General features: G+C 45.9%; 1 protein-coding gene across 1 annotated transcript in view; it reads right to left on the bottom strand.

Moving 5' to 3' along the window:
- MEGF6 (multiple EGF like domains 6) overlaps positions 1 to 26,423 on the bottom strand; it is a 54,062-nt gene that overhangs the window by 14,679 nt on the left and 12,960 nt on the right. Inside the window, 25 exon segments of the mRNA XM_070759678.1 lie at positions 795 to 923; positions 1,661 to 1,789; positions 3,515 to 3,643; positions 3,970 to 4,098; positions 6,262 to 6,390; positions 6,491 to 6,619; positions 7,182 to 7,310; positions 8,634 to 8,765; positions 9,565 to 9,693; positions 10,938 to 11,069; positions 13,165 to 13,290; positions 14,907 to 15,041; positions 16,033 to 16,167; positions 16,954 to 17,082; positions 17,449 to 17,577; positions 18,106 to 18,214; positions 18,216 to 18,238; positions 19,036 to 19,185; positions 19,411 to 19,563; positions 20,287 to 20,409; positions 22,211 to 22,348; positions 22,493 to 22,615; positions 23,674 to 23,796; positions 25,908 to 25,931; positions 25,934 to 26,031. Of these exon segments, the coding sequence (XP_070615779.1) occupies positions 795 to 923; positions 1,661 to 1,789; positions 3,515 to 3,643; positions 3,970 to 4,098; positions 6,262 to 6,390; positions 6,491 to 6,619; positions 7,182 to 7,310; positions 8,634 to 8,765; positions 9,565 to 9,693; positions 10,938 to 11,069; positions 13,165 to 13,290; positions 14,907 to 15,041; positions 16,033 to 16,167; positions 16,954 to 17,082; positions 17,449 to 17,577; positions 18,106 to 18,214; positions 18,216 to 18,238; positions 19,036 to 19,185; positions 19,411 to 19,563; positions 20,287 to 20,409; positions 22,211 to 22,348; positions 22,493 to 22,615; positions 23,674 to 23,796; positions 25,908 to 25,931; positions 25,934 to 26,031 (3,014 nt within the window).

Below are 26,423 nucleotides of genomic sequence, written 5' to 3'. Positions count from 1 at the left end.
ACTTTTTTCGCCTTACGAACCCACCGCAGATTGCAAAATGGTGCTCCGCTGGGCGCCAGCGCCCAGCTGTCACCTTTTAAAACAGCCGGGGGGCTTCTCGGCGTTCTCCTGAACCTGAACCCGAACTTTTCGGGTTCGGGAGGCTGCCGAGAAGCGCCGCTGCCTGCCTTGTACTTTCTTAAACAGCAGGGAGGCTTCTCGGTGTTCTCCCGAACCCGAAAAGTTCGGGTTCGGGTTCAGGGGAACGCCGAGAAGCCCCCCCGGCTGTTTTAAAAGGTGACAACCGGGGGCAGCGCCATTTTGCAATTTTCCCCCCTTGCACGCATTAATCGCTTTTACATTGTTTCCAATGGGAAACATTGTTTCGTGTTACAAACTTTTCGCCTTACAAACCTCCTTCCGGAACCAATTAGGTTCGTAAGACGAGGTATTACTGTATTTCATTCATTCAGATCTAGGAGGTGCTCTTAGAGGGTTCCTTTTATTTATTTATTTTGAGTAATGTATATTTGAAAACTAGTAAAACTTTTTCTAAAAACTTTGTCAATATTTTCCTGGAGGATTTTTTCCCCCATTCAACTGCCAGGCAGAAGTCAAAGTCTGCTGCCAATCTAAAAGTGCAGGAATTTTTTTTATATTCTCATTAATCGAATCCTCTTGGATCAACTCCCAGACTCGGTTTCTCTTCCAAAAACCATCAAGCAATTGCCAGAATCCTAAGCTGGGGGATGTATTTTATCATCAGTGCAAAATCAGAAGTCTTTTTTCTTTCCTCTTTGAGCCTCTGGACTTACGCCGTTCGCACCCGTGACCCGTGAACCCAGCCGGACAGCTACACTGGCCGGTGATGTGGTTGCAAGGGGACCCCGAGGGGCAGTCGCACTTCGTGATACAATTCTTCCCAAAGGAACCAGGCAGGCAGGCTGGAAGGGGGGGGGGAATCAAGAAAGGGATTTAAGGTCACAGAAGCCTTTAGAGAAGTGAAAGGAACACACAAAACCCCACCCACACCACCACACACTTTGGAAAAGAATAAAAGGGGAATTTGTGGTTAAAATTTGGCATTGGGTGGAATTTGAGGCTCGCCACCCCCACCCCAAAATGAAGAGACTCGGTGCAAAAAGAAGACGAAGGAAGAAGGAAGAAAGGAAGAAGAGGAGGAGGAAGACGAAGCAATAGAAGAAGAAGAAGAGTAGAAGGAGGAAGAAGAAGCAATAAAAGAAGAGGAGAAAGTAGAAGATGAAGAAGAGGAAAAGGAAAAGGAGGAGAAGAGGAGAGGGAGGAGGAAGAAGAAGCAATAGTAGAAGAGGAGGAGGAAGTAGAAGAAGAAGAAGAAGAAGAAGAAGAAGAAGAAGAAGAAGAAGAAGAACAGGAGGAGGAGGAGGAGTAATAGTCGAGCTCAACTAGTAATTAATGCCAAATCCGGTGAAACGTCCACTGTGATACAATTTTAGATAATAATTAAAAACAGAGTTGGAAGGGACCTTGGAGGTCTTCTAGTCCAACCCGCTGCTTAGGCAGGAAACCCTACCCCACTCCAGACCAATGGTTGTCCAACTTCTTAAAAACGTCCAGTGTTGGAGTCTTCGCAACTCCTTTTCCCACCCACCAACAACTGACGGTTATTCAGACCGAGTGAATCCTCTTTTCAAGCCGTCACCTTTCTCGCAATGGGTCCCACGCCAGCCGGGTGGACAGTCACATGCTCCTGTGAAGCGATCGCATGGGACCCCATGTTCACAGTCACACCTGTTCTGGCAACCTTTCCCATAGGTCCCTTCGGGGCAGGCTGGGGGAGAAAAAAATAGAAGGAACTGCTAAATAAAATAAAATAAATTTGTACTTATTGTGTATATATATATATACTACTGGCACGTATTGCGTGAGGTTTTAAAACAAAGGCTAGAGGAGTATTTATTCCAGGTGGGGTTGGACTGGATAACCTCTAAGGCACCCTTGGTAATTCCAGATGACAAGCCGGTTTTCAGTATATTCCAAGGAGCTGCACACACCGATCGTATGCAGGCCATTCTCAACTTCCCACCGTGATCGAGCCCCAGATTTCTGCCGTGAAGCGAAAATATTCTCTTCGCTCCATTTTACGACGTTTCACTCTGCCGTCGTTATACAAAACACAGCGATTGTTCAGTTAGCCACACAGTCATTAAACGAATCCGGTTCCCGACTTGAGTTTTATTTGTCAGAAGGTCACAAAAAGAGGATCGTGTGACTCCCCCTGAGGATCGCGGCGAATGTCATAAATACGAATCAGTCGACGAGTTGGAGGAGAGTTGGCAGGAAGCCCGGATAATTGCAGCTTCTTCTTTTGTAATTTCACAAAACAGTTCACAATCACGATCATCTCCGCCATGTCCTATTGTCGAACATTGACATTCACAATAGTTCGTCGTGAGACACATCCTTATAGAGCCACAAGTTGGGGCCAAATGTTCTATAGAGCTATCCTACACATAGACCTCTTCCACCTCAGCCATTCCTGCCTACTAATACTCCTGCGCACTCTGGCGTCTAGAAGAGGCTCTTCTCCTGAGTCCCTCATGGGCACCTCTGGAGATGCAACAGGCCCTGGTTGGCTTTCGGCTTCTGTTGTGGTTAGCTCTGGCCCAGCTCCTGCCCCAAGGAATGTGCAGGTGGATGTGGGGAAGACATCCACATGCCACAGGCCTGTTTTGCTCCCAATGGAATCTGATGATGAAGCCTCCTCTGACTAAGGCAGCATGAGTGACAGGGAAGAGGGGAGTTTGGCAGACAGACCAGGAGGAGATTAATCATCTGTATCATCTTTGGATTCTGAACAAGAATTAATGACACATCCACGCATGCGTAGAGTGATGCATAGGAGACAACAACTAAAGGATTATTACAAGAAAAAATGAGGCCACCTGTAGTTGGGTGGGGCTCCAGTAATTAGGGCTGCTGCTATAAATAGCAGTGTGTGGGTTTGGCCGTTGTGAAAGAGTATCTGATCGCAGTTCGTCAGGAATCATGGATTGCTGGTTTCTGGACTTTACTTGTTGATTTTTCATGTCTTTGAAAATAAACCAGAGCAACGTGTGTGTGTGTGTCTCACTTCGTTGGAAGAAGGAGGGGTGTGAAGTTTCTTCACAACTGCTAGCTAAGTACTTAATGAATGACTGCTTAAGGTTAATTGTACGGACTACCCGGTTGTTTTGGGACGAGTACTCTTTGCAGTACAAAAAGAGTGCTTAGTTTATTTTGACTTTTGGGATAAAGAACATTGTTTTGAATTTTCAAACGTGTGTGTGTCTGAAATTTGTACCCTTGAATTTCCATGAGGCTCCTACCAGAGAGCCCGGCAGAACAGCTTCTGACCCCACATCCTCTCCGCCCTCCTCGCTATCAGACTCTGGTGCCAAGTACACTGGCCTAGGATACCAACCCCCACCTGTTTCTCGATCCTCAGAATCTGTGATCAGCTATCACAACACCCGCCAGCCACCAAGAAAAAACCTCCAGTGCCTTTACGTCTTACCTTTCTGGCACTTTTCACCGGTCCAACCATCATGGCAAAGACAGTGCCCGCTCTTCTGGTCACACCAGCCTCCATTAACACAATCGCAACTTTCTTGACAACCCGGCCCGTATTTTCCTTTGATGCACTCTAGAGAAAAAAGAGATTTCTCTGAGACAGCGAGTCCTCAACTGGTGACCACGAGGTCTTCTAGTCCAACCCCCCATCTCAAGCAAGATATGCTGTCTAGACCATTTCAATCAATCAATCAATCAATCAATCAATGAGAATAGAACTGGAAGACAACTTGGATACTCAAGCAAGATACCCTGTCTAGACCATTTCAATCAATCAATCAATCAATCAATCAATCAATCAATCGAGAATACAGCTGGAAGGGACCTTGCAGGTCTTTTAGTCCATCCCCCATCTCAAGCAGGAGGAATTAAATACCCAAATGCCTGTTTTTTCCTTACCTAGCTCGCAAGCGAGTCCCCACCAGCCTTCTGGACAGATGCAGCCGCCAGAAACCGGGTTGCAGATTCCTCTGTGCTGACAGAGACATTCCTGCCGGCAGCCGGATCCGTAAAATCCCGGAGGACACTCTACGAAGAGAGGAAGGAGAAGAGGAGGAGAAATTGGGGGAGAAAATGGATTGCGTCGAGATCCCAACGCAACATTTCTTGGCCTCTTGCAAAGCAAGATACCCACAACGGATAATATAAAGGACAACGCAACGCAACAAACAATGTCGGACGAAGGGGTCGAAGGTTGGCTGGATGCGTCCATGAATGTCAAGGGGCAGTCCAAAGATGGGATGAAAAATATCTTTCATTTCGGAATGGATGGACGGATTTAGTCATGGTTTCCGTTGGGAAAAATTGAACCATTTTAGACCAGGTCCTCTTTGGCAAATCAGCCCGCAGCAATCTCGCAGACATGAACGACATCCATAGAATACGCAAAAGAGACCATCGTCCACCCCCGAAAGGGGAGAAAAGGACCCCCAGCAGTTTTGCACCTAGGTCGGCGTAGATTAACTCTAAGGCGTAACATCAGACCGACAATCAAGGAAACGAACACCGCAATATCCTTTTTATCACTTCCTTATTCTTTGCTATGTTAATACAAACTATGATTCTACACTTGTTTGACAAATATAATAAATAAAATAAACATAATAAATAAATAAATAAATAAAATACAATAATAAATAAAATAACTAAAATGTTCTACTTCTTTTATCCTTTGTATCTATTTTATTGTATTTTTTTCATTGTTGTAAGCCCACCTGAGTCCTTCAGAATTGGGCAGCATAGAAGTCGAATGAATGAATGAATGAATGAATGAATGAATGAATGAATGAATGAATGAATGAAATAAAATAAAATAAAATAAAATAAAATAAATAAACAGCCCAACCAAAGAACTTCCAAGACCACCCACAAAACAGTGGCAAGACAAGCCACCAGAATGTAAACTGAGAACAAATCTCCTTTCTTACTAACACTGATGATGTTCCCTAGTTAGGTAATAAGATGTCTGCAAGCTCATAGAACTCCAAGGACCCCTCGGTTCTCCTCCTCCTTTCCCTTCCCCATCACTCTTTTTTCCTTCTTTCCTTCCTTCTTCTCCTTCTCCTCCATTTGCAAACTCTACTCCCTCTTTAAGCAGTGATGACGTTCCCTAGTTGGGTTGTGAGAAGTCTGCAAGAAAACAAGCGAGCCCAGAGACCACCGAGGACTCCCACAGCTCTCCTCCTCCTCCTCCATCACTCCTTTTCCTTCTTTCTTCCCTTCACTGTCTCCTCCATTTGCAAACCCTACTTCCTTCTACCAGCAGCACTGATGACATTCCCTAGCTGGGTCACTAAATGTCTGCAAGCTCAAAGAACTCCAAGGACCCCTCGGTTCTCCTCCTCCTTTCCCTTCCCCACCACTCTTTTTTCCTTCTTTCCTTCCTTCTTCTCCTTCTCCTTCATTTGCAAACCCTACTCCCTCTTCTAGCACTGATGACGTTCCCTAATTGGGTTCTGAGATGTCTGCAAGTAAACAAGCGAGCTCAGAGACCAACGAGGACTCCCACAGCTCTCCTCCTCCTCCTCTACCACTCCTTTTCCTTCTTTCTTTCCTTCCCCTTCTCCTCCATTTGCAAACTCTGCTTTTTTCTACCAGCAGCACTAATGGTGTTCCCTAGTTTGGTGGCGAGATGTTTGCACGAAAACAACCAAGCCCACAGACAGTGTTCCCTCTAATTTTTTTGGGGGGTGGGCGGAAAAGTATAGTGTCTGAGCGGCAGTCCCTTCGGGACTGGGCGACACAGAAATAATAAATAAATAAACAAACAAACAAACAAACAAACAAACAAACAAACAAAAAACCCACCCTGTTTTGCCTCAGAGAATTTCAAAATAAAATACTGTACTGTGTGTCTATAACAGTGAGCTCATAATAGGGCAACTCTATCAATATCAAAATGCCACTTAAATAGTTGAGCTAGTTTCAAACTAGATTTTGATTTTCTTTCTCTCTTCCTTACTCCCATTCTTTTTCTTTCTCTTTTCCTTCCTCTCTTTTTTCTATCTGTTTCTCTCTCTTCCTCTCTTCCTCTCTCTCTCCTTCCCTCTCACTCTTTCCCTCTCGGCTTCTGGGCAGGTTTGGAAAACTCTGAGTTGATGATGATTTTTAAGTGAGTGATTGCTCACTGCTCAGCTTAGAGGGAACTATGCCCACAGAGGCCCCCCAGGACCCCCCCCCTCAAAAAAGTACCTTTCTGGCACCCAGCACCAACCCACCCTGGTGCACAGAGGCACTGCCCCGTCACGGGGTGGCACGAGGCTCCGTTGGCGCAGTGGCACGCCTGGATGCAGTTTTGGCCGTAGCGGTGAGCTGGGCAAGCTGGAGCGAAAGAGAGAGAAAGAGAGGAAAAACACTGCGTCCGGATCCATCTGGCGAAAGGAGATGCCCTATTTTCCCGCCCGCCCGCCAGGAGACGCACTTTGGTTGCAGTGGGACCCCATCCATCCCGCGGCGCAGTGGCAGTAGCCTGTCGCAGGATCACAATGGGCTCCGTTGAGGCAGCGGCAGGCGTGGCGGCAGTCGACCCCGAAAAAGCCGTCGGGACAAGCTGAGAAGAGAACATCGGGAGGTCTTTAGCGCCACATTTCTCACGCTGCGTGAGACAGGCATGAAGCGGGTTTTGCCCGAATTTTGATCCCGTGAGCGTTAAGGAGATGCTGCCAAGGTTTCCGTGTGAAAACCGGTTGTGATTCCCTGTTTTCAGTGCTGTTGTAACATCAATCACAATTTTTTGGGGCTGGGGTGAGGTATAATCCCCCCCCCCCCAGTAAAATAAAACAGACCGTATTTTTCAGAGTATAAGACACACCTTAGTTTTTGGGGAGGAAAAGAACATAATTCGGACATGCCAGATGTTAAGATCCATGGATAAGAATATTATTCCAGCTGGGTGATTATTGTCATGCTGATCTCTTTCTGGGACTCTAGCCAGCTGATAAGACTTTCTAGCAATTACGGCGAAGCGGTTAAAAGACTTTAGTTTCATTTTGAAAAGACTTTAACTGCAAAATACTTCTTGTATATAGCAAATCCTTTATTATTTAAACACCGGTAGTGGGCATCTGATTTTGGGGGCAGTTCGGTGCTGGAACAGAACAATGGGCTCTTACCCCGCTCACAAAACGTTCCTCTCCAGCCCGGGCTGCAAGTGCAGGTGCCGCTGATGTGGTCGCAGGCTCCTTGGTGGTGGCACTGGCATTGCAGACGGCAATTGGGACCGAACCAGCCTTCAGGGCACTCTTGGGGGGGAGGGGGGAAGAAAAGGGAGAAGTAAGTGAAAGTGAAAGCGAGGAAAGGAAGAAAGGCAAGCGACAGAAAAGAAACGGAGGGAAAATAAGAGCAGGAACAAAGAGGAGAGACAAAAGAAGGGAGGGAAGGTTCGGTGAAAGTGAAAGTAAGAACAGGAAAAAAGGTCAGAGGGGCAGTGAAAGTAAGAACAGGAAAGGCCCAAGAAAAAGGGAGGGGGAAAATGAAAGTAAAAATAAGAGCAGGGACAAAGGCGAGAGATGGAAATGGGATGGAGGGAAGGTTAAGTGAAAGTGAAAATAAGCAGGAAGAAAGGTGGGAAGAGAAAAGGGACGGAGAAAGCCAAAGTCAGTGTGGGCAAAGGTGAGAGAAAAGAAGAGAGGGAGGAAAGAGTGAAAGTGAAAGTAAGCAAGAAGAGGTGAGAAGAGAAAAAGGAGAGGACGGGGAAAGGGAAAGTCAGCATGGACAATGGTGTGAGAAAAGGGAGGGAGGGGGGAAAGGGGGAAAGTGAAAGTAAGCACAAACAAAGGTGAGAGAAAAGGGAGGGAGGGAAGAAAGGGGGAAAGTGAAAGTGAAAGTGAAAGTAAGCAAGAAGAGGTGAGAAGAGAAAAAGGAGAGGACGGGGAAAGGGAAAGTCAGCATGGACAATGGTGTGAGAAAAGGGAGGGAGGGGGGAAAGGGGGAAAGTGAAAGTGAAAGTAAGCACAAACAAAGGTGAGAGAAAAGGGAGGGAGGGAAGAAAGGGGGAAAGTGAAAGTGAAAGTGAAAGTAAGCAAGAAGAAGTGAGAAGAGAAAAGGGAGAGGACCGGGAGAGTGAAAGTCAGTGTGGACAGAGGTGTAAGAAAAGGGAGGGAGGGAAGAAAGGGGGAAAGTGAAAGTGAAAGCACGAACAAAGATGAGAGCTCCAGAAAAGGGAGAGAGAGGGGAGGAAGAAAAAGGGAACGAAAAAGAGGAACGAAGCCCAAAAGAGAGAAAACCACAGAGAGCCAGGGAGACAAGGAAAGGAAGGCAGGAAAAGTGAAAAAGAAGACAGGAGGAAGTGAAAAAAGCAAAGAGGAAGGGAGGGCAACATTTAAAACCGACAGAGGAAAGATTATTAAATAAAAAAAATAAAAATTCCAGAGTACCAAATTCTTGCTGGTAGATCCAATTTTCGGGCTGAGACGTTGACCCTTCAATTTTCTCAACCCCCCCCCCCGGCCCCATTTTCCGCACCCCGGAGAACCGTGGAAACTCAGCCCACAACCCCAGCCAAAGGGCACCAACAGATCCAGAGCGACTTGGGCTTCAAAGGCCGCAAAGTTGAGGGGACTCACTCCGATCGCAGCGCAGGCCGAGGTAGCCGGCTTCGCAGAGGCACTGGCCGGTCACCGCATTGCAGCCGCCTTCGGCCCCCGAACAGTTGCAGGGATGGGCGCAGTCTGGACCCCAGTAGCCCCTCTCGCAGGCTGCAAAAGAGCCCCCAAAGGAGGGAGAATTAAACCACGGGGGTCTCACGCGGCGACTTCGTCCGATCTTCCTTTCTCTTCCGTGCATTCAGTTAAACCCAAAGAAGAGTGTTTGGGTTGGAGGATTTTAAAAAAACAGGACTTTATTTTTTCAGAGGACGAAGGGAGGGAGGGAAGAAACGAAAGAAGGAAGAGAAGGAAGGAAGGAAGGAAAAGAAGGAAGGAGGAGGGAAGAAGAAGAGAAGGATGAAAAAGGAAAGGAAAAGAGATGGTGGGCAGGAAGGAAGGAACAAAGGAAGAAAGAAAGAGGGAGGGAGGGAGGGGGAGGGAGGAAAGAAAGAAAGAAAATGGAAGGAAGGAAGGAAAAGAGGGAGGGAGGAGGGAAGAAGAGGATGAAAAAGAAGGGAAGGAGGGAAAGAAGGAAAAGAGACAGGAGGCAGGAAGGAAAAGAGAGAAAAAAAGAAAGGGAAGGAAGCGAATGAAGGGAAAATGGGAGGGTGGAGGGAAGAGAAGGAAGGAAAAGAGGTAGGTAGGAGGGAAGAAGAGAAGGATGAAAAAGAAAGGAAGGAGGGAAAGAAGGAAAGGAAAAGAGATGGGAAGCCAGAAGAAAAAGGGAAAGAAAGAGAAGGAAGGAAGGAAGGAAAGAGAAAGGAAGAAAGAAAGAAAGAAAAAGAAAGAAAAAAGAAAGGATGAGAAGAGAAGGAGGGAAAGAAGGAAAGGAAAAAAGGAAACAAATGAGGGGGAGGGAGGGAAGGGGAAGGAAGGGAAGGAGGAAAACCAAACACTTCCTCCTTCTGACCTCGGTGGCAGTGGGAGCCGGTCCAGCCGGGGGCACAGCTGCACTTCCCCGTTTGGGGGTCGCAACCTCCTTCGTTGTCGCAGTGGCACTGCCCTTGGCACCCTTCACCATACCAGCCGGGTGGGCAGACTGAAAGGGAAAAGGGGAGAAAAGGAAAGTGGAAGCCATTCGCCTGTTTCTAAATCCTCCCTCCCTCCCTTTCACACCCTTCCTTCCTTCCTTTTCCCATTCTTTCCTCCTTCTTTTTCTCCTTTTCTTTCCTTTCTCTTTCCCTTCCTTCCTTCCTTTTCACATTTTTCCCTTTCCTCCTTCCCTTCCTCTTTTCCTCCTTCCCTTCCTCCTTTCCTTTCCCTTTCCATTCTTCCTTCCCTTCCTTCCTTCCTTCCTTCCTTCTTTTTCACATTCTTCCCATCATCTTTCTTTCCCTTCTTCCTTCCCCTCTGTTCCTTCCTGTTCACATTCCTTCCCTTCTTTCCTTTCTTCCCTTCCTCCTTCTCTTCCTCCTTTCCTTTCCCTTTCCCTTCTTCCTTCCCTTCCTCCCTTCCTTTTCACATTATTTCCTTTCCTCCTTCCCTTCCTCTTTTCCTCCTTCCCTTCCTTCTTTCTTTTCCCTTCCTTTTCACATTATTTCCTTTCTTCCTTCTCTTCCTCCTTTCCCTCTCCCTTCCTTCCTTCCATCTTCCCTTCCTTCCTTTTCACATTATTTCCTCCTTCCCTCCCTCCTTTCCCTTCCCCTTCTTCCCTCCTTCTTTCCTTCCTCCCTTCCTTTTCACATTATTTCCTTTCTTCCTTCTCTTCCCCCTTTCCCTTTCCCTTCTTCCTTCCCTTCCTTCCTTCCATCCTCCCTTCCTTCCTTTTCACATTATTTCCTCCTTCCCTCCCTCCTTTCCCTTCCCCTTCTTCCCTCCTTTCCTTCCTCCCTTCCTTTTCACATTGTATTTCCTTTCCTCCCCCTTCTTCCTTCCCTTCCTTCCTCCCTTCCTTTTCACATTGTATTTCCTTTCCTCCTTCCCTCCCCCTTCTTCCTTCCCTTCCTTCCTTTTCACATTCTTCCCTCCCTCCCTCCTTTCCTTTCTCTTCTTCCTTCCCTTCCCTTCCTTTCCTTTCCCTTTTCCTCCTTCTCTTCTTCTCCCCTCCCCATAAACAGCTTGTCCGTTTATCCCCGGAGCCACTCTAACGTTTTCTGCCACTGGTAAGGAAGTTCACCAAAACTCCACCTCAATTTTGGGGAGGGGGGGGAGACAGACAGGGACCCCCACCAAGAGAGCAAAACTCCCACCTGCCCACCCCACAACTTGGGGGTCCTTGCAGAGACAAACAGCAGAAGCCCCCGTGGTTGGCGGCCGCACTAAAAAACTACACAACCAACTCACCTTCTTGGCAATGGCTGCCGGTGTATCCCGGAGGACACAAGCAGACGCCAGCGACGGGGTCGCAACGGCCGTTATTCCGGCATTCCGGGCATAGCCGCTGGCACCCGTCTCCCCAGTGTCCATCCGGGCATTCTGGGGACGGAGGAGAAACAGTGTCAGAAATAAGTTTATTTCTTGAAGTAATATTACAATGCACGAAAATGGTCTGTAACCATCGGAAAGGCTGATGTAAGCCATAATCAGTATGTAATCACGGGTTTGCTAATTGTGCTGCAACCTGATTGGCTGCAACCTGTATATAAGAGTAACACCCTTTCATGGGTGTGGTTTGTTATAGTGGTTGGTGGTTTAGTGCTCAGTGGTTTGTGGGTGGTTGCAGTGCTGGATGTAATAGTAGTGTATGATAGTATTGTGATAGTATATTTAGAGAAAGGTTTTACTAAGAAGAAAAGTAAAATACAGGGGTACCTCTACTTAAGAACTTCATTCGTTCCGTGACAGGTTCTTAAGTAGAAACGTTTTTAAGTAGAAGCAATTTTTCCCGTAGGAATCCATTGAAAAGCAAATAATGTGTGCAAACCCATTAGGAAAGAAATAAAAACTCAGAATTTGAGTGGGAGAAGGAGGAGGAAGAAGAGAAGGAGGAGGACAGTCGCTGCGGAAGGAAGAAGGGGAGGTGAGGGGAATCAAAAAAATCCAAAACTTTAAGGCTTAAAAAGAAGGAGGAGACTCGGAGGCAGCGAGGAGGAGCAGGCGCCTCCCATTCACTGCACCAGAGAGAGAAACCCAGGGGGAATGGCAGGAAACTGGCCGGGCCTTCATGCTGCTTTCCTGGGAAAATTTTCCGGGCTCAGGTTCTTAAGTAGAAAATGGTTCTTAAGAAGAGGCAAAAAAAATCTTGAACACCCGGTTATTATCTAGAAAAGCTCTTAAGTAGAACAGATCTATTTCCGCCTTATTCTGGCCTCATCAGTTAGCCATACCCTCACTGGGACTTGAACTTGCAGCCTTTGCCTTGTAAGGCAGAGAATTAACCCCTAGGCTACAGTATCCAATCCTTTCATCTCTGTATCAGGGAATATATATATACAGTGATCCCTCGATTTTCGCGATCTCGTTCTTTGCGAAACGCTATATCGCGAGTTTTCCCACCCGATGACGTCACTCTCTTCCTTCCTTTCTCATCTTTCTTTCTCTCTCTCTTTGTCTATCTTGCTTCTTCCTCTCTCACACTCTCTTCCTCCCTCTCTCATCTCTTTCTTTCCTTCTCTCTCTTTCTCTATCTCTCCCCCTCTTGCTGGCGGGCGGCGGGCGGGCGGCGGGTGGGCGGGCGAGCGAGCGGGGGCATCAGCGAGGAAGACCCAGGGAAGGTTCCTTCGGCCGCCCAGCAGCTGATCTGCTCGGCAGTGCAGCGAGGAGCCGAATCGGGGTTTCCCCTTTGTGTGGGCAGCGGGGAAACCCCGATCTTCGTCTGCTCGCTGCTGCTGCGCTGCCAAGCAGATCAGCTGCTGGGCGGCCGAAGGAACCTTCCCTGGGTCTTCCCCACCGCCCACGCAAACTCCACCATCTGCGCATGCGCGGCCATGAAAAAAGGGCGCACATGCGCAGATGGTGTTTTTACTTCCGCAATCCTACATCACGAAAAATCGATTATCGTGAGGGGTCTTGGAACGGAACCCTCGCGATAATCGAGGGATCACTGTATATGTAAAATAACGGTGTTATAATTCAGATCCTTAAAGATATATACACTGCTCAAAAAATATAAAGGGAACACTTAAACAACACAATATAACTCCAAATAAATCAAACTTTTCTGAAATCAAACTGTCCACTTAGGAAGCGACACTGATTGACAGTCAATTTCAAGTTTCTGTTGTGCAAATGGAATATTCAATGAGGATATTTCATTCATTCAGATCTAGGATGTGTCCTTTGAGTGTTCCCTTTATTTTTTTAAGCAGTATAGATTATAATGACAGCAGAAATAGGTAAAGATATTTAAATTAAGCGTAAAATACTACTTGATTTCTGTACCATAAAATAACCTCAAAGGTATAAATGTATGCATGCATTTTTTTTTATTTTTGGTTCGTATTGTGTAATGTGTTCTTTGTTTTCTTTTGTGTATTTTTAAAAGTTTAAAGGAATTTTAAAAATATTTTTAAAAAGGAAAAAAAATTTAAACCAGCAGAACCTCACTGAGGTTTGATTCTCCCGAACTTACCTTGGTCGCAGGATTTCCCAGTCCTCCCAGTCATGCAGTGGCATTGCCCAGTGACCCCACTGCAAGGAGAACCATGACAAGAACAGGATTGAAGACAATTCACTCCAAATTTCCCTTCGGGACATTCTAAAGAGAAGGAAATAAAAAATAAAATATGATTTATCTATCTATCTATCTATAGTTCGGGTTTTGCTCCGTGTAATATTTTGAGTGTCTATGCGACGTTTCGGTGAAATCACATTCACCATCATCAGGCTGAAGTTTTAAGCTTCGTGTTGCTGTAAATGTAAATATAAAGACACACACACACACACACACACACACACACACATATATATATGTCACATGTTGTTGTTGTTTTTTTGCTGAATTTGAAAATTAAGGGAGATTAGGATACATCTATTTCGGCCTTATTTTGGCCTCATCAGCTAGCCATACCCTCACTGGGACTATTATATATATGTGTGTCACATGTTTTTTTACTGAATTTGAAAATTAAGGGAGACTAGGATAGTATCCAATCCCTTCAGCTCTGCATCAGGGAAGGGTTACATATTTTTGTGTCGAATCACCCTGGTGTATTGAAGGAACATCACAGCTCCTTATTTGCCTCTCGACCCAACCCAGGGCCATTTCCAAGGCAGTTAATTTTATTGATAGACGACAATTCTATCTGTATGTGTCACATGGTTTTTTTGCTGAATTTGAAAATTAAGGGAGACTAGGATAGATCTATTTCAGCCTTTTATATATATATGTGGCTAGCTGATGAGGCCAGAACAAGGCCGAAATGGTGCCATCCTAGTCTCCCTTAATTTTAAAATTTCAGCTAAAAACATTTGATACATATATATATATATATATATATATATATATATATATATATATATATCCCTATCTCTCTATTTATCTCTCTCTTTCTCTCTCTCTCCATTATCTATCTATCTATCTATCTATCTATCTATCTACCTACCTACCTACTACCTACCTATCCACCCATCCATCTATCTCTATATTTATCTCTCTCTATATTTATCTCTCTCTCTACCATCTATCCATCCATCCATCTATCTTATCTATCTATCTATCTATCTATCTATCTATCTATCTATCTATCTATCTATCTTATCTATCTATCTATCTTATCTATCTATCTATCTATCTATCTATGTGGAGACTCTAGAAAGAGTGCAGAGAAGAGTGACAAGGGATTATTATAATATTATATTATTATCATCATTATCATTATAATTATTATTATTATTAGGAAGGAAGGGAGCCGGGAAATGAAAATATAAAAGGAGTAAACGATACGTTTATGATATTTTGGATATAAATATATAATCACGGATGCTTTAATAACGTGGTCTATATGTATGGATGTTTGTGTAATTGGGGAAAAAAAATTGGGGAGGAAAAAAATGGGATGGAGCCACTCACAACTTCTGGAAGAAAATTATTCCACTGATCTGGGATTACAAAATAACAGAGTCAGAAGGGACCTTGGAGGTCATCTAGCTCAACCCCCTGCTCCAGTAGGAAACCCTAGCCTAGACTATTCCAGACAAATTGCAATAAATTACAGATTATAATAATTATAAAGACCCACAAAGTCTTTTATCCATTTCAACCAATTGCAACCAGAGTTTTCTGAGTCCCCACGAAGCGTTTCAAAGACTGAAGAGCTGGATTCGACTTGTCCCCCAGCCTCCCACGAGAGGTCGGAGGCCACCCGGACGTACCTCGCTGGCACTTCTCTCCGTGATAGCCCTGGGCGCACTGCGGGCGACACTCTCCGCTCACGGGGTCACAGGCCACGCCCGAGGGACAGCCGCACTTGTGCCTGCAGCCTGGCCCGAAACGGCCCTCGTCACATGCTGTGGACCAGAAACCTGGTGTCAACATCTCAAGGTTAAATGGGGGGGGGGGGGGAACCACTTGGGAGAAGGTCTGGGTGGCAAAGGGTCTTCTGGGTGTCACATTCAAGCACCGATGGAAGGGAAGGGAGGAAGAGAGGGAGGGAGGAGGGAAGAAAGAGAGGGAAGGAAGGAAGGATAATAGCAATAGCATTTAGACTTATATACCGCTTCACAGGGCTTTTACAGCCCTCTCTAAGCGGTTTACAGAATCAGGACCCCAAAAATCTGGGTCCTCATTTGACGAAATGTAGAAAGGGAGGAAGGGAAAGGGAAAGTGGGACAGGAAGGAAGGACAGGGAAGAGGAAAAGAGGGAGGGAGGAGGGAGGGAGGGGACAAGAGAGGGAAGGAAGGAAGGAGAGCGGAAGGGAGGGAGGGAGGAAAGTAGGGAGGGAGGGAAGGGACAAGAGAGGGGTGGAAGGAAGGAAAGAAGGTAGGAAAGGAATGATAGAAAGGGAGGAAGGTAGGAAGGGAAGGTGAAAGGGGGAAAGAAGGAAGGAAGGAAAAGGAAGAAAAGTAGGGAGAGAAGGTGAGAGGGGAGGGGAGGGACGGAAGGAAAGTAGGAATGAAAGAAAGTAAGAAGGGAGGGAGGGGAGAGAAGGAAGGAAGAAAAGGAAAGAAGGGAGGGAAAGAGGGAGGAGAAGGAAAAAAAGTAGGAAGGGATGCAGGGGATGAACGAGGGGAGGGGAGGACAGAAGGAAGGTGATAGAACTTGGTTCCAAACCTCTGAAGGCCCCAGGTTCTCCTGTATCCAAATATAAGCCTGAAGTCTTGCGTTCAAATCCTCCTCCCCACTTATCCCATCAGAGCAGGGAGACAATCGCCCAACAGAACCAAGCTCGGCCTGTTGTCTGAATGCAGTTCTCCACCCCCATTGCTCCGATTCAGCTGGGAGCCAGTTTGGCTGATCTGTGCCGCAATCGCCCGTCTTCGCCCCCCAACCCAACTTACTCTCCTGGCACCTTTCCCCTCGATGCCCGGGCTTGCACACGCAGGTGCCGTCTCGCTTGTCGCAGTCTTCCGTGTTGGCTTGCACGCAACGGCACTCTCCCGAACAGCCGGTCCCATACGCCCACTTCGGGCAAGCTGAAAGGAGGGGAAGGGGAGACCATCAGCAGGGTGGGCTCTGTTGCGGCCTGTCAGGTGTTGGCTCCTCCTGCAGCCGAATCAGAGAAGGAGGAGGGTGGGAATGAGGGTCAAGCCTCACGGCCACCTGAGACCTCCAAGGGGGAAGAGAGAATGGAGGTGGCAGAGAGAGAGAGAGAAAGATAGAGAGAAAGGGAGAGAGGGAGAAAGATAAAGACGAAGAGAGAAAGAGAGAAAGAGACAGATACAGAGAAAGAGAGAGAAAGAGAGAAAGAAAGAAAGAGAGAAAGAGACAGATACAGATACAGAGAGAGAGAGACAGAGAGAGAGAGACAGAGAGAAAGAGAGAGAGGCAGAGAAAAAGAGAGGCAGAGACAAAGAAAGAAAGAGAGAGAGGGGGGCAGAGAGAAAGAGAAAGAGAGAGGCAGAAAGAGAGAAAGAAGAGAGAGAGAGGGAGAGAGAGAAAGAGCAAGGAGGAGGGACGGAGCCTGGGCTGTCCGTCAGCCCTCAGATGGAGAGTCCACAGCCCCAGGGCCTAGAGGTGGCTGATGAGGAAGAGGAGGAACGGCTGGGTCCTGTGCCTGATTCACAGATCCACAGAAGGCAGAGGAGAGGAGAGCAAGGGAAATCTATGGGCTGGTCCTCGGGATGGAAGAACTGAGAACTCCAAGTGGGAGCTTCAACTGCGGAGATTTTGCCGTGTTTGGGCAGCTGGGTCAGAACCAGGGCTCCGAGGGTCCCTCTTTTTTGGGGAGAAGCAACTGCCACTGTGGGGGCCTTATTTACCTAAGTGACAGAAACGCCCGTAGCGTCCCGGGTCGCAGAGACAGGTGCCGAAATGCCGGTGGCATCGTCCCCGGTTGGCGCAGTGGCATTTTTTCCGGCACTGCTTCCCAAAAAATCCTCTGGGACAGACTGAAAGAGAGAAGGCGGCCAAGGAAGGGAGGGAGGGAGGAAAGCGTTAGCGGGCTGGGAAGGAAAAGGCAGGTGGACGTCGCGGGAGGTTTTTGGAAGGGTTTGGTGGCAACTACCCACTGGTCCCAGTTCGTTTAGAGACCGTTCCAGAGTTATGATGTCCCCGGAAAAAAAATGACTTTCATATGTATGACCGGGGTTAAATAGTGATTAAAAGTCGGATGCTTGAGAACCGACTTGCATTTATGGCGGTTCAAATTGGGCCATTCCCGGCGAGGGAGGGTCAGCAAGGGTCCAGATTTTGGGGGGGGGGCGGGAAAGTGACCCTGAGCACATCTGGAAGGGTGGAGGGGGTTGCCGTCTTACCATCTTCGCACCGGTACCCGTCGGCTTCGGGGGGGCATCGGCAGGCCCCCGTCACCGGATCGCAACTTCCTCCATTTTGGCAGAGACAGAGCGCACTGCAGTTCTTCCCAAAAGTCCCGTTGGGGCAGGCTGTAAAAAGGGGCGTTAGGAGTGACTCCCATAATCCCCTGCCCACCCCCGAAACCCATTCATATGGGAGTTGTGAGCATCAAGACCAGCTTTTCAGCTGGGTCACGCAGTGAACGGAATTCCCAGAATTCCACAGCCATTGGCATATTTGTACTTTAATTCCCAGAATTCTCTAGCCGGCATGAAATGAGGACTTCAACTCCCAGAATTCCTGAGCCAGCATGATATTCAGACTTCATCTCCCAGAATTCCCTAGCTGGCATATTTCTACTTTAATTCCCAGAATTCCCCAACCGGCACAATATATAGACTTCAATTCCCAGAATTCCCCAGCCGATATATTTGTACCTTAATTCCCAGAATTCCCCAACTGGCAAGTTATATAGACTTCATCTCCCAGAATTCCCCAGCCAACATGTTTGTACTTTAATTCCCAGAATTCTCCAGTCTGCATCCTGTGTGGACTTCAACTCCCAGAATGCCCCAGCTAGCTGTCGCTAGAGGTGACTGATACCCAAGCAGACTCACTTTGGTTGCACAGGATCCCCGTCCAGCCATCTGGACAGACGCAGCCGGTCCGGTTCTGGTTGCACTGGCCCCCATTCTGGCATCCTTCGCAGGACAGGCTGCAGTCGGGGACCGAAGGTGTCATTCAGGCAGACTGCGAAGAAGAGAAAGAAAGAGAAAAAGAAAAACAGGAAACATCCCAGGAGCTTGCTTTCTGGCTCCCTCTTGTGGCCAATTTGCAACACAACCTCTTAAAGCTATAGTACTTCAATACATACGTCATTCATTGTTGGCTTGTTTACCAACTCAACTGTTTTGTACACTGTATTAATATAGACATAGTACTAACATGGAAGGAAGGAGGAGGAGAGTAAAGGAAATAAAGTAGGAAAGAAGAAGGGAGGGAGAGCAGGGGGGAGGGGGGGAGGAAGGAAGGAAGGAAGAAAGAGAAGGAAGGTAAAAAGAAGGAAGGACAGGAGGAGAAAATGGGAGGGAGAAAGGAGAAGGAAGGGAAGGAGGAGGAGAGTAAAGGAAATAAAGTAGGAAGGGAAGAGGAGGGAGGGAGGAAAAGAAGGAAGGAGTAATATTTTTAAAAGTATGTATTTAAAATTGTGTGGGAAGGAAGGAAGGAATGGCAGGAGGAGGACAAGATGGAAGGGAGGGAGAAAGGAAGGAAGTAGGAAGGAAGGAAAGGTAAGGAAGGAAAAAGGAAAGAAGGGTAGGAGGAGGAGAAAATGGGAGAAAGGAAGGAGGAGGAAAGTATAGGAAATGAAGTAGGAAGGAAAAGGAGGGAGGGAGGGAGGGAGGGAGGGAGGGAGGGAGGAAGGAAGGAAGGAAGGAAGGAATATTTTTAAAAGTATGTATTTAAAATTGTGTGGGAGGGAGGGAGGGATGGAAGGAACGAAGGAACGAAGGAACAAAGGAAGGAATGAAGAAGGAATCTGCACCTACTGAACTTCTCCGAGACGGTGTGTTCTCCTCTGGCCTCGGCCGTTTCCCCTTCTTCATCCTCGTAGTCTTCCTCCAAAAACTGGGTGATCCCATCGTGGAAAAGCACCACGTGGGGGAGCGGACGGATAACAGGTCGCCGTCCATCACAGCCTCCGTGGGCTCCTCGATGTCTGTGGTGAGAGCAAACAGCTCCAAGTGGTCGGCCCATAAAGGTGGAACAGAGAGGACTAGAAACATGCGGAGAGCAACCGCACAAAACCCAGCATGGACCATCCGGACCCTTTAAACATTCCTTCACTTATCATCTGAATATGAGATTTCCTCGTTGCTGCCCCCCAGGGCAAAAATCTCCTGGACCTGCCCAAATTCTCCAACCATGCAGGCCACGTGAAAACCCAGACTTACAGAGGCAGCTTCTACGATCTTCGTCTAATTTGAACCCGATCTGGCAACTGCAGAGAAAGGAGCCCACCAGGTTCTGGCACAAATGGTCGCAGCCTCCGTTATTCGCCAAACACTCGTCCAGATCTGGAATAATAATAGAGTAAAAATAATATTAATAAAAATAATAATAAAAATAAATAATAATAATAAGAGGAGGAGGAGGAAGAGGAGAAGAAGATGAAGAAGATGAAGAAGGAGAAGGAGAAGAAGAAGAAGAAGAACAGCAACAACAACACCAATCAGGCACCCCTTTAAAATATTTTTATTTTAATATTTTAAAATACTTTGAAATGATTATTTAAAAATAATGTTTCATGCCTAATGAATAAAAGTAACATAACAGTAACAACAACGATAACAACACCAACAATAATAATAAAAATAAATAGGATTACAGTATTTTTATTTTAAAAATAATCACTTTAAACATTGAATTCACCTCTCTAGTCCTCAATGTGCTGCAGTACTTTAGTCTTTAAATTATATATTAGAGGAATGACTATAAATCTAAAAGAACAATTGCTTAATGAAATAAAAAACAAAATAATAATAATAATAATAATAGATTAGTAGTAGTAGTACTAGTAATAGAGAGGAGGAGGAGGAGAACAATAACAACAACACATAAATCCAATAAATAAATGTATAAACAACAACAGCAACAATAGCAACCAGCAGCAAAACCATTTTGAAAGTAGATTGGTTTTTTGAATGAGATCCAGGAGGATTCTGGCCCAAGACAAAGGGGGTCAGACTAGATGACCCACGTGCTCCCTTCAATTTGCACACTTATTCGATCCAACTTACCATCGCAACCGCAACCAGCCGGGTTGAGCTGATAGCCGGCGTAACAAACACACTCGTAACCACCGGGATAATTGTAGCACCCTTGCTGGCAGCAGTGAAGCCCAGCGCTGCATTCGTCGGTATCTGAAACGACAAGAGGTGGTCAAGTTGTGTTGGCTGGCACCCCCACACACACACACACTCCACGAAAGTTACGTCGTATGGTAGTTTCCCACCCAGGCCCAGATTTTCCATGGTGCATTTGACACCTTTGCTGAACCAGGACAGAATGAATAACCATTGCAAATACAATGGTCGAAGGCAAATTTTGGGTGGGGGTGGAAAGAGCTGAGAAAGAAAGAAAGAAAGAAAGAAAGAAAGAAAGAAAGAAAGAAAGAAAGAAAGAAAGAAAACAAGAAGAAAACAAGAAGAAAACAAGAAAGAAAGAAAACCAAGAAAGTAGGGATGGAGGGAGGGAAGGAAGGAAGGAAGGAAACAAGAAGAAAACAAAAAAGAAGAAAACAAGAAAGTAGGGATGGAGGGAAGGAAGGAAGGAGGGAGGGAGGGAAGGAAGGAAGAAAGAAAGAGCAGGAGGAGGAGGAGATGGAAGGGAGGGAGAAAGGAAGGAAAGGGAAGGAAGGAAAAACGAAGGAAGAGCAGGAGGAGAAAATGGAAAGGAAAAAGGAAGGAAGGAGGAGGAGGGTAAAGGAAATAAAGTAGGAAAGAAGGGGGGAGGGAGGGAGGGAGGAAGAGAGAAAGAATGAGAAAAAAGAAAGGAAGGAGTAATACTTTAAAAAGTATTTAAAACTGTATAGGAAGGAAGGAAGGAAGGAAGGAAGGAAGGAAGGAATTTGCACCTACTGAATGTCTCAGTGATCCCCCGCTCGTTGCGAGGGTTCCGTTCCAGGACCCCCCGCAACGAGCGGGTTTTCGCGAAGTAGCGCTGCGGAAGTAAAAACACCATCTGCGCATGTGCAGATGGTGTTTTTAACTTCCGCAGCGCTAGCAAGGAGCCGAAGATTGGGGGCGGCGCGGCTGTTTTAAAACGTTGCCGCCGACATGGGGGGCTCGCTAGCACCCCCCGAACCCCCAACCCGGGTTTGGGGGGGGTGCTAGCAAGCCCCCCATGTCGGCGGCGACGTTTTAAAACACCCGCGCGGCTTTCCAATGAGTCCCGAAGACAAACGCGGAAGTTTGACGTTTGTCTTCGGGACTCATTGGAAAGCTCCAATCGTTTTAAAGCAGGCGCGCCGTTCTCCGCTGACTCCTAAAGCGGGGAAGTTCGCCAGGAGTCAGCGGAGAACGGCGCAACTGTTTTAAAACGATCGGAGCTTTCCAATGAGTCCCGAAGACAAACGTCAAACTTCCGCGTTTGTCTTCGGGACTCATTGAAAAGCTCCGATCGTTTTAAAACAGGCGCGCCGTTCTCCGCTGACTCCTGGCGAACTTCCCGGGCGAAGGGCGAAGGGCGGGCGAGCGGGTGCTGGGGGGGGCTTCGCCCTCCCGCAGCAAGAGGGGGAAGACCCAGGGAAGCTGCCCAGCAGCTGATCTGCCGGGCGCCATCTACGCATGCGTGCCCATAGAAAAAAGGGCACGCAATGCGCAGATGGTGTTTTGACTTCCGGGTTCAAAAATCGCAAATTACCCTGTTCGCAATGGTCGGGGACCGCAATAACCGGGGGATCACTGTATATACAACTTTTGCAACCTTTGCAAACCAAAACTTTTATACCACTTTTGCAAACCAATGTCAAAGGCAGATTTTGGGGTGGGGGTGGAAGAAGCTGAGTGGGCAAAAAAAAACCCCACCCACCAGCACAATTGTGCAAAAGGAAAAAATGATTTTATTTCACTCCACCCAGGTGCTCCCCCCCTTCCATTCAAAACCTGCCTTCTTTAAAAAATGAGCTTTTCCCCCCTTCAAAACAATTGAGTAACAATTCACCAATGCAAGTCTTCTGGTCTTGGTCCAAGCTGTATCCAAAATTGCAGCTACAGGCCGGCCCGGCGCTGGTGTGATGGCACAAGTGGGAGCAGCCCCCGTTGTCAGTTTCACAACTGTTCACAATTTCCATCTCTATTCCTGGGAAGGAAATTTTAAGAGGGTCAGAAAGGGACTCAAACAATGTTGGGGTCACCAAAAACCCCATCCGGATTTTGCCGAATTCCAACACACACACATACACACAAACTCACACACACACAGCGGTCCTTGGCAGAAACTCACGGTAACACTGCCGGCCCTCCGCCCCAAGTTCGTAGCCGAGGTTGCACAAGCATTTATAGGAGCCGGGACTGTTCAGACATTGGTGGGCACACATTGCCGTGCCTGTGGCACACTCGTCTACATCTGGGTTAAAGGAAGCAGCGTCAGAAAAATATTTATAATAGATATCCTTCATATAATACGTAATATAGCCTTCCTTTATCTTTTCCTCCTTCCTTCCTTCCCTCCCTCCCTTCTTTACTGATGAACAAATACCAGTCTATTGAAATATTAGATATTGTTTTTAGTTAGTAAGTTAGGTAGGTAGGTAGGTAGGTAGATCTATAGATAGATAGATAGATAGATAGATAGATAGATAGATAGATAGATAGATAGATAGATAGATAGATAGACAGGTAGGTAGGTAGGTAGGTAGATCTATAGATAGATAGATAGATAGATAGATAGATAGATAGATAGATAGATAGATAGATAGATAGATAGATAGGTAGGTAGGTAGGTAGGTAGGTAGGTAGGTAGGTAGGTAGGTAGGATAGATAGAAAAATAGATAGATAGATAATAGAAGGATAATAGAAAGAAAAATAGATCAATAGATAATAGAGCGAGAGATAGATAGATGATAGATAGAAAGATAGATAGATAGATAGATAGATGGATGGATGGATGGATGGATGGATAGGTAGGTAGGTAGATAGATAGGTAGGATAGATAGATAGATAGATAGATAGAAAGATAGATAGATGATAGAAGGATAATAGAAAGAAAAATAGATAGATAATAGAGCGAGAGATAGATGATAGATTGATAGATAGATAGATAGATAGATAGATAGATAGATAGATAGATAGATAGATAGATAGATAGATAGATGATAGAAGGATAATAGAAAGAAAAATAGATCAATAGATAATAGAGCGAGAGACAGATGATTGATAGATAGATAGATAGAAAGATAGATAGATAGATAGAGATAGAGAGAGATAGAGAGAGATAGAGAGAGAGAGATGTAGATGCAGATTATAAATATATAATCATGTTTTTATATGCACCTATATATTTATATACATCTATAACAAAATATTATATTTTGCAGCAGTAGAGTACAGTACTCAACAAAGCAAAGGGAAACAGAAGCCGACTTGCGCAAGGGGTGAAGTGGCAAACATGGCGGCTTCCTTACCTTGGCAGGTCTTGCGATCCGTCCCCAGTCGGTAGCCCGGGTGGCATTCGCAGCGCGCCAGCCCGTTGTGATTGTGGCATTTGTGCATGCAGTCTCCATTGCGGGTGGCGCATGGGTTCCTCACTGGAAGGCAGGGTCAAGAAAAAGAGATGTCAGATTTACTGTCTGAAAAGACACGGCATGAAAGGAATAATGATTGAGGCAGGAGAAGGAAAAACAGCCATACACCGGGGAACATCTATATATATAGAAGCCAAATACCACTCACTCATCACTAAATCTCCACAACTGTAAAGTCTACAAACTTGAAACTTGGCACGTACGTTCCTCTGGCTTCTAGGTGCTTGCTAAGATAGTAAATTTTGGAAATGACCATCAGATCGTTAGTATTTCTTACACAATATTATATTAACTAACACGCTCTGAGTTAGACGTTCTACTTCCCCTCCCAACCTGAAAAGAACTCTGTTCCAACTGCCAGTTGCTTTATATTAACACACTCTGATGCTACCCCTTTAGGTAAACCAGGTGTGGGCATGGCCAGCACATGACTCATCCAGCCTGCGGCTGGGAGTTTAGACATTCTCCCCCTCCCCACCTGAAAAGAACTCTGTTCCAACTGCCAGTTGCCTTATATCAGTGATGGCGAACCTTTTTTTCTCGGGTGACAAAAGAGTGTGGGTACATGCTATTGTGCATGTGTGAGTGCTACACCCACAATTCAATGCCTGGGGAGGGCAAAAACAGCATTCCCCAGCTCCCGGAGGCCCCTCTGGAGGCTGGAAACAACCTGTTTCCCAACTTCTGGTGGGCCCAGTAGGCTCGTGTTTCACCCCCCCCCCCTCCAGGCTCCAAAGGCTTCCCTGGAGGCTCTCTAGAAGCCAAAAAATACCCTCCTGAAAACCAGCTAGCCGGCACACACATACATGTTGGAGCTGAGCTAGGGCAACGACTGGCATGCCAGCAGATATGGGCTCCACGTGCCACCTGTGGCACCTGTGCCATAGGTTCGCCATCATTGCCTTATTTTAACAAATTTTGAACCTAAGGAGTCACATGTTTTACTCCCCCTCCGCACCCGAAAAGAACTCTGTTCCAACTGCCAGTTGCCTGTATTAACACGCTCTGATACTAAGAAGTAAAATGTTCTACTTCCCCCCCAACCAAAAAGAACTCTGTTCCAACTACCAGTTGCCTTGTATTAACATGCTCTGATGCTAAGGAATCAGACATTCTGCTCCCCCTCCCCACCCAAAAAGAACTCTGTTCCAACTGCCAGTCACCTTATATCAACACGCTCAAATGCTAAGAAGTTATACATTCTTCATAAATTTTCAAGCTCTAAGTGTCAATGTGTCAAGCCCGATTGTAGGTACTCATTCTTTTTCAAGCTTCAACTGTCAATTTATCAAGCCTGATCACATAGTTTCGTAGCAAAGCACAGGTATCCAGCTACTAGTTCTGAGCCGCTCAGAGTCGCTAGTGAGTTGGCGGCATAAAAGTTTGAATGGGAGAATGAATAAAATAAAATAAAATAAAATAAAATAAAATAAAATAAAATAAAATAAAATAAAATAAAATAAAATAAAATAAAATAAAATAAAATAAAATAAAATAAAATAAAATAAAATAAATAAAATAAAATAAAATAAAATAAAATAAAATAAAATAATAAAATAAAATAATAAAATAAAATAAAATAATAAAATAATAAAATAAAATAAAATAAATAAAATAAAATAAAAAATAAATTAATAACCGGCTCAAGGTGGACTCAGCCTTCCATCCTTCCAAGGTGGGTAAAATGAGGACCCGGATTGTGGGGGCAATATGCGGCTCTGTTAAGAAGTGCTATTGTTAACATGTTGTAAGCCCCCCTGAATCTAAGGAGGAGGGTGGCATAAAATTGAATAAAATAAATGAGACCGGAGGGGAATGATTGATGGGTAGATGGGCAGATAGGAGAACAAGGCTGGAGACTGTACCAAAAGGGCACCAAGAATGAGCGAGAAGGGAAGCACCAGCTTGTTCGCTTTAAATATTGAATTCACCGTTCTAGTCCTCAATGCACTGCAGTAATTTAGTCTCCAGTCAGAGGAAGGATCGTAAATCTAAAAGGACAATTGCTTCATAAGACAAACAGCCGTGTAAATTTGATACGTGTTATCGCTTCGCTCATTTTTATTATTATTATTTTTAGGTTCGTGGGAGCCTTTGGGGCAGGTGGAACTCACCCACACAGTGTTTGCCGTCCTCTTCAGCTGGTAGTTCGGCCGGCATTGGCATCGGTGGTGCAAGAAGCTCAGCTGCACGCAGTTGTGTTCGCACCCTCCGTTGTTGATGGCGCAGGGTTGCCGGCTAGAGAGAGATGGGGGGGGGGGGGAGAGAAGGGTTACAACCAGGTGGAAACCTACAGGTGCAGCTTCGCATAAACCACGTTAGGAGTCCGACTGCGCGAGCCAGGGCTTGTCCTACCATGCGGAGAAATAAAACCCATTGTATTCATTATACCCTGCTCAAAAAAATAAAGGGAACATTTAAACAACACAATATAACTCCAAGTCACTCAAACTTCTGTGAAATCAAACTTGTCCACTTAGGAAGCAACACTGATTGACAGTCAATTTCACCTGCTGTTGTGCACATTCAGCTTTGCACAGAACAAAGTATTCAGTGAGAATATTTCATTCATTCAGATCTAGGAGGTGTCCTTTGAGTTTTTATTTTTTTTGAGCAGTGTATTCAGGTAA

Source organism: Erythrolamprus reginae, chromosome 8, assembly GCF_031021105.1.
Source record: "Erythrolamprus reginae isolate rEryReg1 chromosome 8, rEryReg1.hap1, whole genome shotgun sequence".
In the NCBI taxonomy this organism is placed as follows: domain Eukaryota; kingdom Metazoa; phylum Chordata; class Lepidosauria; order Squamata; family Dipsadidae; genus Erythrolamprus; species Erythrolamprus reginae.
This window is presented reverse-complemented; position numbering and strand designations above follow the sequence as displayed.